Raw genomic sequence first — 14,551 nt, 5'->3', positions numbered from 1 at the left:
GATAATTGGACCAGGGTACACAGGCATAGTTCAATGCCTGTTTTAAAGCTATTTTGTCCTTTTTCTATTTCCACTATAAATCCCCATGTCCATTATTTATGAGGTAAAGAAGCTACATAAACTTGTCCCACTTTAATGTTCCTTCTCTCCACTGAGTACCATAACTTCCCCCCCCACGACCCAAGCATCATTTGTCTTTCTTTCCCACCCAAAACTGACCAACAGCGCGACTCTCATTCTCCCGCCCCACAAAGAGCACCTTTAAACTTCCCCATTTAACCTTATTGAGAACATCCTCTCCAAACCCAGCCCACCCCACCCCTGTACTGTGCACTGTTACAGCCCTGTTCCCCAAGCCACCATAGTCTCACAAAGCAGGAATACTGTTCCCCCACCAGTAATCACCCAAATATACTCCACCGCCTCCTTCTCCCCCTGTCCTCCACCTTCCCCCCACCCCAACCTCTCTCTCTCTCTATGGTGGTCTTCCTCTCCCTGTCCACCACCCAACCCCCTCACCAACCCCACCCTCTCCTTATTCCCCTTCCAACAGGGTCCAGTCATCACCCTCCTCATCCTCTAACTCTGCTTGACCTGAATATTGCACTTGGCCATGACTCCCTATATGCAACACCACAAAAGATTAGTATAAAACATAAATTCAAGTAATTTTGTTTAGATTCAGTAAATTTTGTAAAAAATAGAAGTCATATAAGTCAAAATAAAAGACTTACATTGAAGAGATGAACTACTGTATTATATTTTCTATATTAGTGTTTTTTACACTATATTGGATTGTGGAAAGCAGTCTACTCTTGATTCAAAGTTGCTTAATTCAAATTTTTTAGCACCAAATTCCCACTTTGCCATTGTCATTTACTTAATTCAAATTACTAAATGATTCAAATTTTCTTAGCACAAAAAGCGAGTTTGAATTATCGGCAGTAGGGTGCATGTAATTACATATAATGAAGTACATTACTGGATTTGCTGCACAAAGTCATGAATATCCAGAGTTTGTGTGTATGCATGCAGTGGAAGTTGTAGTGTCGAAAATGGTTGAATTAGTTCATTCTGAGATCAAGTTTTTATGTCAATATTTAATGGTTTTAAATTTGTAACTATTTCTAACTGCAGAAGCTTGGCCAATAAAAAAAAATCCACAAATAATCCAGTTAAGTTTAAAAAAAACCATAATTATGGGTAGACTCATCCAACTCCAGAAGAATTACTCTGACCATAAGTAGTTTTATGGAACTACAAGTTATGTGGAAGTGGTAGAAAAGGTGCAGAAGCCAGAGCTTAGTTTAAATAGAAGCTGCACTGAAACCAGTTCGTAAAAGGCAAGTTTATAAAATTAATTTTTTAGGTGCACAGAAGTGGTTTAGATGAACTCAGCCTCTGATTTTTCCTCATTCGCAAAGATAAGGAAAGATGAGGTCGGCCATTTGGTCCATCTAGCTCATGCTGACATAGAAATACCAGTAGCATTTTGGGTTTAATAGGGGCCCAGGATGCAAGACCAAAGAGGTAATGAAAAATTTATACAAGGCAATAGTTAGGCCAGAGAGTACGGAGTACAATTTTAAGTGCCTCATTATAAGAAAAGAACATTCATTTGTATAGTGCTTGCCACGACCTCCGGACATCCTAAAGTGCTTCAAAGCCAATAAGTACTTTTTTTTTGAAGTGTGGTCACTGTTGTAATGTAGGGAAACATGGCAGCCGATTTGCACACAGCAAGGTCCCACAAACAGCAATGAGATAAATGACCAGAAAATATGTGTTTTTTTTTAAATTGATGTTGGTTGAGGGATATATATATTGGCCAGGATACAGGAAGAACTCACCTGTTCTTCTTTGAATCTTTTATGTCCATCTGAGAGGGCAAACTCAGTTTAACATCTCATCTGTAAGATGCCACCTTCGACAGCGCAGCGCTCCCTCAGTACTGCACTGAAATGTGAACCTAGAATATGCGCTCAAGACTCTGGAGTGGGGCTTGAACTCACAACCTTCTGACTCAGAGGCAAGAGTGCTACTACTGAGGCAAAGATGGCAACAAATAGAAAGGACATTAAAACTACAGAGAGTGTACACTGTAGATTCATCAGAATGATACCAATGATCAGAAACTGTAGTTATGAGGAGACACTTGAGACACGAACTATTTTTACTGGAGCAGAGAAGATCAAGGAGATTTAATAGAGGTTTTTCAAATTATAAGGAGAATTGATGGAGTGAATAGGGAAAGACTACTTCCTCTAGTTGGGACATCAAGGGGTCATCTATTTAAAACTGTCTCCAAGAGAGTGAGGAGAGGGATAGGAGAAATTTGTTTATGTAGAGAATTGTTACAGCATGGAACGCTTTGCCATAGGGAGTAGTTGGGGTAGAAACCATTGTATCTTGTAAGAGAAAAGTGGATTAATATTTGAAGTAGAGGAAGATACAGGGCTTTTGGGAGAGAGCGAGGCAGTGGGATTAGTTTTGGATTGTTCTGACAAAAAGCGGGCACAGGCGCGATGGGCTGAATGGCCTTCTTCTATGCTGTAAATTGCCTCTTAAATGATTTCAGTTTTCACCTCCACTGGAAGACCATCCCAAGATATTGATTGCTGTTTGTATAAAGAACTGCTTCCTGATATTACGGAATTGCCTTTATCCAATTTATATCTGTGTTCCTTTGTCCTGCAGTCAATATTTAACTTAAAGTAAAGTTCCAGATTTACATTTTCTACTCTAGAGTGTATCTTGGATACTTTTATAAAGATATCCTCTCTCTTTCACCTCCTTTCAAGGCTGAAGAGTCGGAATGTTTTGAGCTTATCCTCATAACTCAGTCCTCTGACACGAGAGATCAACGCTGTGGCTTGCCTCTGTATTGTCTCCAGGGCTTAGCTGTTTCTCTTGTGTCTCGATGACCAGAACTGATGAGTGCTAACGATGTGGCCCCTTTCCTTCCTGGGGAAATTACTCAAAATTGGCCACACTAGTACAGTATTAACATTATCAACTTTGTCAACCTGCCTTCGGCCAAGACTGGCCAGATATGGGAAATCTGAGCAGGCGTCACTTCAGACTGGAGTCTCCTGATAATCTAATGCTCAACAATAATTGTGACCCAACAGCATCTTCAACATTTTTGTAGCGCTTTTCGTAAAATTTACAGACACAACTTCACAACATTTCAATTTAACCTTTCACTGGCTGCACCATCTAGAATTCAGCTCAAAGGTGTAGTACAATCCAACAGTGATCAAATTGACCTGATTCTATACATTTAGTCTAGTAAGTGTGATTAAAATCTATTATTTTTAAGTGGGAAATACAAATTGGAGCATTTATCCATTTTGGATTTTCATTTTCTTGGTTTCCCTAGCTTACTGCCAGGAGGCAGCTCATCTCTACTGAGAATCACCTCAAGCAGCATAGCTGAAGTTGGGAACATTCAAAGTGGGGAAATTTCAGGCACAAAACTACAATGTATTAACCAATAGCATATGGTTTGGTACATAAGCATGCTGTTCTTTCAGGCAGACCATTGAATGAATATCATAAATTGTCAAATACAATACCCCGCACCCTGATTTTTGGCTGCAAATTTTAGGAAACATTTCAGTACATAACATGATTCAGTATCTACATATGATATCCCATTTGTAACATTTTTTGGAGAGAAGGAAGAAATGCATATTACACGTGAAGATTTATAGTGTTTTAATATCAACTAGCAGCGGGATCCAGCAGACTCTCAGTATGCATCAATTAGTGGGCGCCCATCAATGATCTGAAGTGAACATTCATTCAGGAACCGGACAGTCCTCACTACTTGACGATATTTTGCTTAATAGGAGCGATTGAACAAAGGACATGCTCAACATTCAGAGACTTCTACTGCGTACCCATTGACAATCCTGATGGTTAACTGATACAATAACAACTTCTTAGCTTGCTCTGAAACTTTAATTAAAAAATGACAATCAAACCTGTTTACTCAAAATATATAGGCAAAAAATCCACAGTAAGTTAAATCTAAAGTAAAAAAATGCTAGAAATGCACAGCCGGACAAACAGCTTATATAAAAATGAAAAATAGATTAATACTTTGGCTGTAACACTCTTTCAAAACCAAAACCGCAAAATTTCTCAATTAGTTACTGGTAGGAATGCAAATAAACTCTCAAAAGTTCATGCCTGGCTCAACAGCTGTAGATTTACCTTCATGTTAACAAAAATTTCTGCTAAATACGATTTTCCTAAATTGTGTTTTTACTCACTAAATAGAACTATTGCATTGTTCAGAGATCGATAAAGTTCATTCAGAAATATTGGAGATTTATTCGGACTTTTAAAAAAAATTAAACATTGCAAAAATGGCATATTAACAGTTTTGTCTAGAAGTTCCTAATATTATCATGAATGAAAATAAAGTTAAGGGATTAACAGCCCATTCATGCAAAGCCTAATGTGACAATTAAATGCATCTACTCCCAGACAGAATGTTACTCTCACATGCACTCACTGGCCTGTCATTTTCAACCGGGGAGAGAAGAAATTAGACAAACTGCCTCTGCCACCTAAACACCTAAAGATTGAAGAGTCTTCAGCTTTTCTCTCATCTCACAAAACTGAACACAGAATTTTGCAGTTCTCTTGTAACAAATTGTGCAGATTTAGTACTGGGGAATTATTTTTCAATTTTATTTTTTATACCCTCTTCCTACCCAAACCTTGTTCACCCTCTCAAAACAACAGCTTAGCCAATAACCTAAGGCCCAGTTGACATTGCACCATATCAAAATAAGATGGTCTAGTCACTTCAAATCACTATTTTTTTAAAAAAAAACAATTGCAGATACAGATTTGAATTTGGTGGACAAATTATTTAAAATCAATTTGATTAAAAGGACAAAATTATCATTAACCAAACAGTGAACTATTCTGGTTTTGAAATCTGACATTACACATTTACATTTTGATTTAAAATGAAAAACCAAATACAACTCCGATCAACAAGTAGCTGAATTGCCATTACTGCACATTTAGCTGGAGACAGACTGGTGGGGAGACTGATGGTGTTGATAATCAATCTCTTTTGAATAGGGTTGTATCAATGTCTGCTTTATTGTTTTTGTTTGAAGTGGAAGGGAAGTGATATATATCTTCAACAAAATCCATGTTGTGGAAAGTGATGATAAAAGACTTTTTAATAAGGGTAAAGATAATTAAGGCGTATTTTATCTTGAATTCATGAGCACACACAGAAAATTGCAAACGATGTGCCAAATCAATGGATACTTAGTGCAAACATTTATCATTTTAATTGGAAGAACTTATGTTACAAAAATATGGAATAAGACTCTTCTGACGACAATGAAGACAGCAAGTTGTTTAGAAATTATAAAGTAGTTAGTGTGTGTAGAGCTGGCATTTCATATGTCAAGTTTCATTACTCCCAAAAATTACATTGTTTTCAAATGGTAAATGGCTTACGCGAGTATTTTTCTGAATCATTTATTGTTTTGAGTGGTGATATACCAGAGTATCAAAAAAAACTATGGGGCAGCACCCCACTGGTGCTGAGCACTGCAGCTCTAATACATAGCGCCAGAGTGAGAGGTGATCGCTCCAACCCCCCATTCTACTCAGTTTCACTCTGTTATCCTGAGCAGAAAAATGCCAAGGGGATACTGCTGTATTGCCTTTCAGGGGAAAGGAAAGAGCGGACACCCAACTGAGTAGTACCTTGTCTCCTGGCAGCAAGCCAAAAGGATATTAGGAGAGTTTTGGGAGCAAACTATGCACCTCACACTCTCGGTAGCAGAGTCACAACTCCAAGTGGACTTGGAGAAACAAAGAAATTATTAAAAATACATAAAAGGAAAAACAAATTAGTTAGCATGGATAACTGATCAGCGAATGGGGGGGGGGGGGGGTGAGGGGAGGGGCAAGGAGAACGTTAAATGTCAATTTTGCTGTCTATCAGAAAAAAACCAAATAATCTTTAAAGTTCTGTGTGATCTGAAATAACTGCATTCTCATCAGGGTTTGATTTTATTCTTCCCTTCCTGACCCCCATGCTAGCTGATATTGTTAATGGTTCCCTTGCCTAAGGTTCCGTCCCTCTTCCTTCCTTATCTCCCTCCTCAAAAATCCCACCCTTGAACCCTCTGTCCTTGTAAACTAACACCCCATCTCCAACCGCCCTTTCCTCTCCAAAGTCATTGAACGTATCGTCGTCACCCAAATCTGTGCCCATAATTTCCGCAACTTCATGTTTATATTTCTCCAATCAGGTTTGTTCCCCTGAAACAGCCCTACTCTAAGTCAGAGACATCCTATGTGATTGTGCCGGGGTGCATTATCCCTCCTCATCCTTCTCTACCTCTTTGCAGCCTTTGACATGGTTGATCACAGCATCCTCCTACACTGTCTCTCCTCCTTTGTCCAGCTCTTTGGTAATCCCCTCACCAGGTTCCACTCTTGCATGTCCAGCCGTAGCAAGAGAATCTCCTTCGATGGCTTCTCTTCCCGCCCCCGCAGTGTTGCCTATGGAGTTCCCATCCTTGGCCTCCTCCTATTTCTCATCTACATGCTGGCCCTCTGCAACATCATCCGAAGACGTAGCATCAAGTTCCACATGCACGCTGACAACACCCAGCTCTACCTCATCGCCACCACCCTTTTCGACCCTTCCACTGCCTCTTGTGTTGTCACGTTGCTTGTCCAACATCCATACCTAGATAAGACTTAATTTCCTCCAATTAAATATGGGGATGACCAAAGCTATGGTCTTCGGCCACCAATTCCATCTCCCTCCCTGGCCACTTTGTCAGGCTGAACCAGACTGCTCAAAACCTCAGCATCCTGTATGACCCTGAGCCAACCCCATATCCTCTCCATCACAAAGGCCGTCTACTTCCATCTCCGTAACAACATCACCTGTCCCTTCCCCTGTCACAGCCTATCTGCTGCTGAAACCCTCATTCTTGCTTTTCTTATCTCTAGACTCAACTATTCCAATGCTTTCCTGGCCAGCCTCCCATCTTGTACCCTCCATAAACTTGATCTCATCCAAAACTGCCCGTATCCTAACCCACACCAAGTTCCACTCACCCATCACCCCTGTGCTCGCTAACCGATATTGGCTCCTGCTCCACCAACAGCTCAAATTTAAAATTCTCATCCTTGTGTTCAAATCCCTCCATGGCCTCGCTCTTCCCTATTTCTGTAACTTCCTCCAGCCCTACAACCCTCCGAGAATTATGTATTCCTCCAACTCTGGCCTCTTACGCATCCCTCACTTCCTTGATCCTACCATTGGTGGCCGTAACTTCAGCCGTCTAGGCCCTAAGAGTTCCTTCCCTAAACCTCTCTGCCTCTCTACCTCTCTCTCCTCCTTTAAAACCTACCTCTTTGACTGAGCGTTTAGTCACCCCTCCTAATATCTCCTTCTTTGGCTTGGTTTTAATTTTTGTCTGATTATGCTCCCGGGTAGCGCCTTGGGAAGTTTCTCTACGCTAAAGGTGCTGTATAAATGCAATCGACGGGTTGAGTTATGAGGAAAGGCCAGAGAAAACTGAGGTTCTTTAGCTTGAAAGTTAGTAACTAAGTAAATGTTATAGAAGTATACAAGATATTAAAAGGTGCAAAATAGATAATTCCAGAGCATTATTTCAAAGTTAACCAAGTCATGAGATAAAGGGACAAAGGTTAAAACTGGTGAATGGCCTATTTAGGACTGACGTCAGGAAGGACTTCCTGTAAGTGGCCAACACTTGGGAAACCATTCCAAGTGTTCTTACAAGTTGGGTATTGAAGGAAAGCATCTTGTATTCATTCAAAATCCACTTGGATGATCTGATAGGGTAATTTTTTTTAAAAACTAATGGCCGACTAAGGGCCGAATAACTTCCATTTCTCTATTTATCATGTGGATCAAAATCCATTAAAAACAGTCAAATCCTGAAACTTTTGTTAGCTCCAAAAATTATAGGCAAAACAGTCAGCTGGTTAAGGAAATTTTACTTTTACCCTGGAGCCCTGCTAAAACATCCTATTCAAGAGCACATAGACAAAACTGGAGTTAGATATTAGGAATTGTTCAGAGGTTCATAGCAGTGTACATCAGAAGCCCATCAAGAGGGATGAGGGAGAAGGAGGAGTAAGAATAGAGGAACAACAAATAAACGTTTGTCGATAAAAAGCTTCATAGTTTATTGCGTCTAATATACAGTACATTTAATTGGATTATTTCTTTCTTCCCCAGCTATCGAACTTTACAAAACTATAGTTACAGAACCACCTGATGGTATATACATGCTACTGCATCATTTTACATACTGTTTTATTCACCAAAAAACATTTCTGCACATTTGTTGCATTAAAGACAGATCATCTACTCTCTGATAATAACAGGATATTGCCCAACAAGCCAGTCACTTGGAGCACAAAGAATAATCAATGGATGGCTAACACTAATCAAAAAGGCAGATTCTATTCAGAATTTTAGAGCCCCAGTTTACTATGCCTTGAATTAAATTACTTTGTTCTTCCTCAGCCTGAAGAATTTCATAAAACTGTAATGATGGAACTAGCCAATATTGTTGGACGAGAGAAAATCTGTTTGATCTGTGATCTCACACATTATGGTCCATCAGCAGAAATCCTAACACTGGGCTGCTCTTTTATTACTATGTATAACCCTTTATTTGCATCTTACGGACACGAATAAGAATACAATCATTATGACCCTTACTGGTTTGCTGCCAAAACAACTGTGAGGTATACTACTCCAACTAGTTCTGTGTGTATTTGTAAATATATGGGTGCACACACACAGATGTCTGTTTGACAGTGTGGTTGAAACACATTTATGCAGTACAATGATGATGCAATCCCCAAATGCTTTCATGTGTTGATAGCCCGACTACTTAGCTAGAGAAGAGGACAAGGAGTAGAACCACCTTTTAAAAAAAGGGAATGGAAATGAAAGACAGGGCAAAAATATGAAAGGAGACTAGATTACGAGGCAGTGATACAATTGCGGGGTTCAATAATCGAATAAATCAGAGAAGCAAAACTTAAGAGCCCCAATCTGACCTCCCAAGATTGGATTTTCTGTAACCATCTGTCACCCATCCATAACAGGCTTTAAAAAAAAATTATAAGTGTAATATGTGTGTGCTTTGCAATCTAATTGAAGTGCATTAGAACTATATAGAACCTCTCACAATTGTGGGTAATGATTTTTTTAATATTGAAACCAAGGTAAAGGCTAAGGCCAATAGATCAAAACATTTCCAAAATTGGAGAGAGTAGAAGAGATGAGGTAACTCAGCAAGCAGTAATTAGGTGATGGCAAGCCTTGCTTTTAAAAGCCTAAAGATCGAAAGGAAATAACAACTGATGGAGTTAAGGCTTCCAATTTTCAGGAATGAATGAGTCACAGGAGGAGTCTTTACAACAAGTCTTAATTTCAATACAGTGAGGGGAGGAGGAGGTTGCAGGATGGCATATTTGGAGCTTAAAAGCAAAAAAAGGGACTGGGGGAAGAGAGCAGGCAGGGGGAAGAGAGCAGGCAGAAACTGCAAAGTAGAAATTGTGCCAATGAATTTCTAGTTCAGTTTGCGACCAAGACCTACAAGAACAGCTGAAAACATGGATTAAAGCCTCTTCGGCATAAAGAATAAATATGTAAATATGAATGAAATTCTACCTGTTTTTCTTGGAATGTTCATCTTTTCCTCTCTTGACTCCAAATATCCTGGTAATCAGAGCACTAAACAACAATGTGGAAGAATTTCGTACCTGGTGATCAAAAGCAAGGAGAAAATGTTATGGACTAGAGATAACTTCCCTCGTACTTTTATTTACCTCTACATGTCCACTGCATGCATGTTTCAAACCTGATCATATTTCAAGAAGAATCAACGCTGCAGTTTTTGTACAGTTATGTACAAAACAAAGCCTGATAAGATATTTAAGATTGTATGTTTATCATTACTATAATTAGTTACCATCAACTTTTTTTTTTAAAAATTACTTTTTGTTAACTTATTTGTTTCAGCGCTGGTTTTGCGGATTTGAAGCTTCTGAGGAGAAACGGTTGACGAGAATTACTGAAGTCAAAGGAATGAGGGAGGTGAGTTAATACATACAAGGCTGAAATGGCAAGTGCACTGAAGCAGCCTAGGTTAATGATAGTTCAAGGTAACTCAGTTGCCTCAATACTGTTGGGCTTAGTAATTCCTCCTGGTTATTCCCACAATGTTATCAGCACTCAATGCTGAATCAAGGGCCCAGATTTTGCTGTGATAATAACAGTGAGGCTAACAGCGCTCACCGTTATTTATGCGCAAATAGGACAGCAATTTCAGGCGAGCGGAGATGTGCAGTTAAACGCAAAAATCCAGAAGCTGCTGTTCGAGATGCGCCGCCCCCTCCCTAAGCTGCGTGAAAACGGCATCTCACTGTCTGACTCACCATTCAAATGTATTGAACAGCATGAAGTTCCTGTACTGACGTTGTAGATACGGACTAAACGCGGCACAAAAAGCTGGCGCTTGTTCATTCCAGTCTAAGCACCGTTTAAACGGCGTGATAAGTCTTAATTACTGCCAGTAATTAGGTGATGGCAAGCCTTGTTTTTAAAAGCCTAAAGATCGAAAGGAAATAACAACTGATGGAGTTAAGGCTTCCAATTTTCTGGCACTGAAAATTAACTTTTACAAGTGTGGAGTCTCATTCCCTCAGTTTTGAATTGATGTTGGAGATTTTTTAAAAATTAAATAAAACATTTTTTTCTTTCTTTTTATCTCTTTTATCTCTCTCTCTCTCTTAATCCAATCTTTCTTTCCCTCTTCATTTCACTTTCAGTACCTGATTTGATATTGAATTCACTATTCTAACTTACACTTCCTGGTTCAGACCGCGCTGCTAGTTAACGATTCTTTAATCTGATTGGTTAAGTAGACACACAGATGCTTGCCCTGTTCACACAGGTCCCAGGTGCCCTGTAGAGGACACCACGCTGTTTGGACCACCCGCTGACAGCAACTTGCCTTGCAAAACACCAAGGAAAGTCTATGGGCAAGTGCAAGTCTAAAGAACGGGCCACTCACAGCAAAATCTGGTCCAAGATATTTCAAGAAAAAAAAATACAATGTGAACAGCTTGTATATTTTTTCAAAAGATTAAGTTAAGAAGGAAGTTAACTTTAAAGGTGAATGGCAAGTACTTTCTGATGGATTTACCCAAGGTTCATTTATAAACTTTTAATTTATATACCTGCATCAGCACGATAGGTCTGTTTGAAATGGGATTGCAATTAAGTAGCTTGTTTTCTACTTAACTGTATTCTGGACACAGACAATTGTGATGGATTTTTTTAAAAAGATCTTGTGGTTATTCTGAAAAGGGCCAATCATGTTAATAAAGAGTTACAGATGCACTTGAAGGGGTTATGCTTGGCTTACAGTCACTCTGCTGCTGAATAGGGGATAAACAAATCACCACAGAGGAAACAAGAATATTGGAAAATAAAGAACTCTTTAAAAAGAGAGTAACTGACAACGACATACTCACCATTCATAGCATGTACCTTCTTCAGTTACTTCACCAATTATAATTCTTTGCAGCAGTATGGTTTTTAACAGTGTATTTAATGGTGTTATATATTTTTTAAAAACCTAAATTAAAATGCTGCCCTAAATTCAAAATTAAGCTTGTTCTAGATTGACAGTTGTTGATATTACCCAGGTTAGTCAAACACAACAACAAGCAGAGGCTGTGCCAACCCAACAAGATCGAAACTGCTCATTAACCCTCCTAGCTGTTAAGTGCTTTGGGATATTCCACAACGATAAAGCAGCTATAAGTGTAAGGCGCAGTTAAGTTGGATATCAATGCAACTTGTAACTCAATTAAGATTTTTTATTTATATTTATTTTTGAGGGTAAATCTATGGGCTCATCAAGGTAAATGACACCAGCACTGGAGAACGTAACATTCCATTTTCAGCATCGTCCACTCTTGGGCCAGGTACCCCCTCGCCCAGATCAAGCTTAAAGCTACCTTTGCTCCGCCACAAAAATATGCCTCAATCTTAGTCTAAGGAAAGCATCTTTATAGCACTAGTCTGAACCTTTCCACTACATTACACGTAGTAGTTATCCTCATGGTCTCCAAGTAATGAAAGAAGGAAACAACTTGCATTTATACAACAACTTTTACAACCTCAGGGCGCCTCAAAGTGCTTCATAGACAATGAAGCACTTTTTGAAGTAAATGTAATGTAGGGAAATGCGGCAGCCAATTTGCACACAGCAAGGTCCCACAAACAGGAATGAGATAAATGACCAGATAATCTATTTTAGGGGTGTTGGTTGAGCAATAACTGTTGACCAGGAGAACTCCCTTCTCTTTTTCAAATAGTGCCATGGGATCTGTTACATCCATCTGACAGGGCAGACGGGCCTCGATTTAACGTCTCATCCGAAAGATGGCACCTTGGACGGTGCAGCACTACCTCAGTACAGCTCTGAAGTGTCAGCCTAGATTATGAGCTCAAGTCTCTAAAATGCAATTTGAAGCTACAATCTTCTAAACCAGAGGCGTTAATGCCAGCACTGAGCCAAGCCCGACGCTTATGTAAGATTGCCAATTTTAGTGTTAATTTTTGCCAATTTAGGGATATTTTTGTGCTGCAAGTCCCTGCTATTTAGGAATCAGACTGACTACCCAACATCATTTCACATAGAACTCTTTGCAGCTGGCAGAAAGAGAGAGACTGGATTTGAATCCAGAGGTGAAATAGTTATGCGCTGACCCACTGCGTCCGTCCCCCAGCTATAAACAACCACCAGGGCTAAATTTGTGAGACTTTGGTTTTCAGTAAAGTTGATTCTGGCTGCACCCTGTTGTTTTGCTAGCTAATATTAAAAAAAAATCCGGTTCAGTTTACTGGAAATAAAACTGTGTGCACAAGTCCTGCCTCAGATCTGAGAAGCCAGCTCAAAATCAGTCAACAAATGTTTTCGGAAATAAACTTGCAGTAAAGACCATTGAAAAATATTGTACAACATGATAGTGGTTAAAAAATTTACACATTTTCTGCAGTTTTAGCCTTTACTCAATAAATGCAATACAATGCTGTTTTTATACAGTGAAATCGTGTGAACCAAATGTAAACCACAATTAACGTGCCGTTTTCCCTTAGCCCAATAATCGAAGATTGAAATAAACGGGAGTTTTCTTTTTGGTAAAAAAATTAAGGAAGGATTACATCCACAACAGACACGTCTTTTGGAGACTTCTAGATTATATTTTATGCTTTGGCAACTATCATTATTTATTTTAGAGCAGGTTTGTTTGATTTGGTTGGTATTGCCTAGCCATTTCCGCAAATATCTCACTCCGCAAAAGGACCGCCAGACTTTTTAAAAAAACATCTCTTAACCTGCAATTTGACATTGTTTCAATCTAATAAATCTTGGTGCTGCAGAACTTTTGGTGAATTTTCCATCAGGCTGCTGAGAGCCAACAAAGTATGCTAATTAAAATAGCTAACTACAAACTCTTTCAATTATACTTAATCCATCAAATTTTAAAATCAGTGTTATTCATACCAAGATATTTTGTAAAATGCTTAAAAACACTAATTGCTATATCCAGTTCCATATTGCTATCAACACTGTTGCCACATGAGCCACCACCAACCCACAGCAGAACAAAAGGCAAAAGAAGCAGCTCAACACTGATATCACTCTCTTTACATACATACATACATATATATTAAATTCCTAGGTTTGAGAAGCACTCTTATATAAACAAATGGGAACAAATGAGAAAACGTGCACACTAGCAATATTATTGCAACTAGAACAGTACAAAGGCTCAATCTAACCAACTATTTCCCTGGTCTCTGCCCAAGTACCATTTTGGTCAATTAAAATTCAATCTGTAATAAGGTGAACTAATTTACCAGGCTAGAGTTTGTTACAAGTGATTCAAAACCCAATCATGTAAACAGCCAAACCTTCTTACTACAACTCATGGCCTGGTTAAATAATCAGAACTTTGGAGCTTTTCATCAGAACTGTTTAATCTCTATTTTAGTATCCTTAGTGATTCTAAACTTAATTGTGTATTAATAAGGTTGCTGAAATAAGGATTAAATGGAGTTATGATGTAAAGCTCCTATATTATGAGCTAACCAGTCCTGCAGTGTCTCTGCCAGGGGACTATGGATGTTATTTTTACACGTGTAACATTTCATTTTTGGTGGTATCAATTGAACATCCCAAGGATCGTGTAAACAATATGGGTGTACATTTAGCAATAATTCACATCACACTATCATGGGAATGTCCTTTACAAGAGGATTGTTGCTCTGCTCAATAGATCAGTCATTTTCATCATACTGTGATGGAGAGCAAGCCTCCCTAACAAGCAGTTACATGAAATAACACAATTATAACCCAGGAGCCTACACACTTTACATTAGTGCTTTTGTGCATATTTTGGTTTCACTTATTGTCTATTTTTC

The 14,551-nt window shown here is 39.0% G+C and overlaps 1 protein-coding gene and 1 long non-coding RNA gene across 6 annotated transcripts in view; one reads left to right on the top strand and one right to left on the bottom strand.

Annotated features, from left to right (window-relative positions):
* Positions 1-14,551, bottom strand: part of thada (THADA armadillo repeat containing) — a 307,554-nt gene that overhangs the window by 200,439 nt on the left and 92,564 nt on the right. Inside the window, exon 25 of the mRNA XM_067988802.1 lies at positions 9,722-9,813. Coding sequence (XP_067844903.1) covers positions 9,722-9,813 — 92 coding nt within the window. The remainder of the gene's footprint in view (positions 1-9,721; positions 9,814-14,551) is intronic.
* Positions 1-14,551, top strand: part of LOC137324484 (uncharacterized) — a 45,525-nt gene that overhangs the window by 15,152 nt on the left and 15,822 nt on the right. For 3 of the 5 annotated variants that reach the window (XR_010963628.1, XR_010963629.1, XR_010963627.1), the window contains exon 2: positions 10,073-10,147. This is a non-coding gene — a long non-coding RNA (uncharacterized lncRNA). Of the gene's footprint in view, positions 1-9,546; positions 9,700-10,072; positions 10,148-14,551 lie in introns of those variants that run through there. The other 2 variants (XR_010963631.1, XR_010963630.1) reach the window with 1 other exon arrangement.

This window comes from Heptranchias perlo, chromosome 8 (assembly GCF_035084215.1).
Source record: "Heptranchias perlo isolate sHepPer1 chromosome 8, sHepPer1.hap1, whole genome shotgun sequence".
Taxonomy (NCBI): Eukaryota; Metazoa; Chordata; class Chondrichthyes; order Hexanchiformes; family Hexanchidae; genus Heptranchias; species Heptranchias perlo.
The sequence above is the reverse complement of the archived record's forward strand: the minus strand, read 5'-3'. Positions and strand labels throughout refer to the sequence as shown.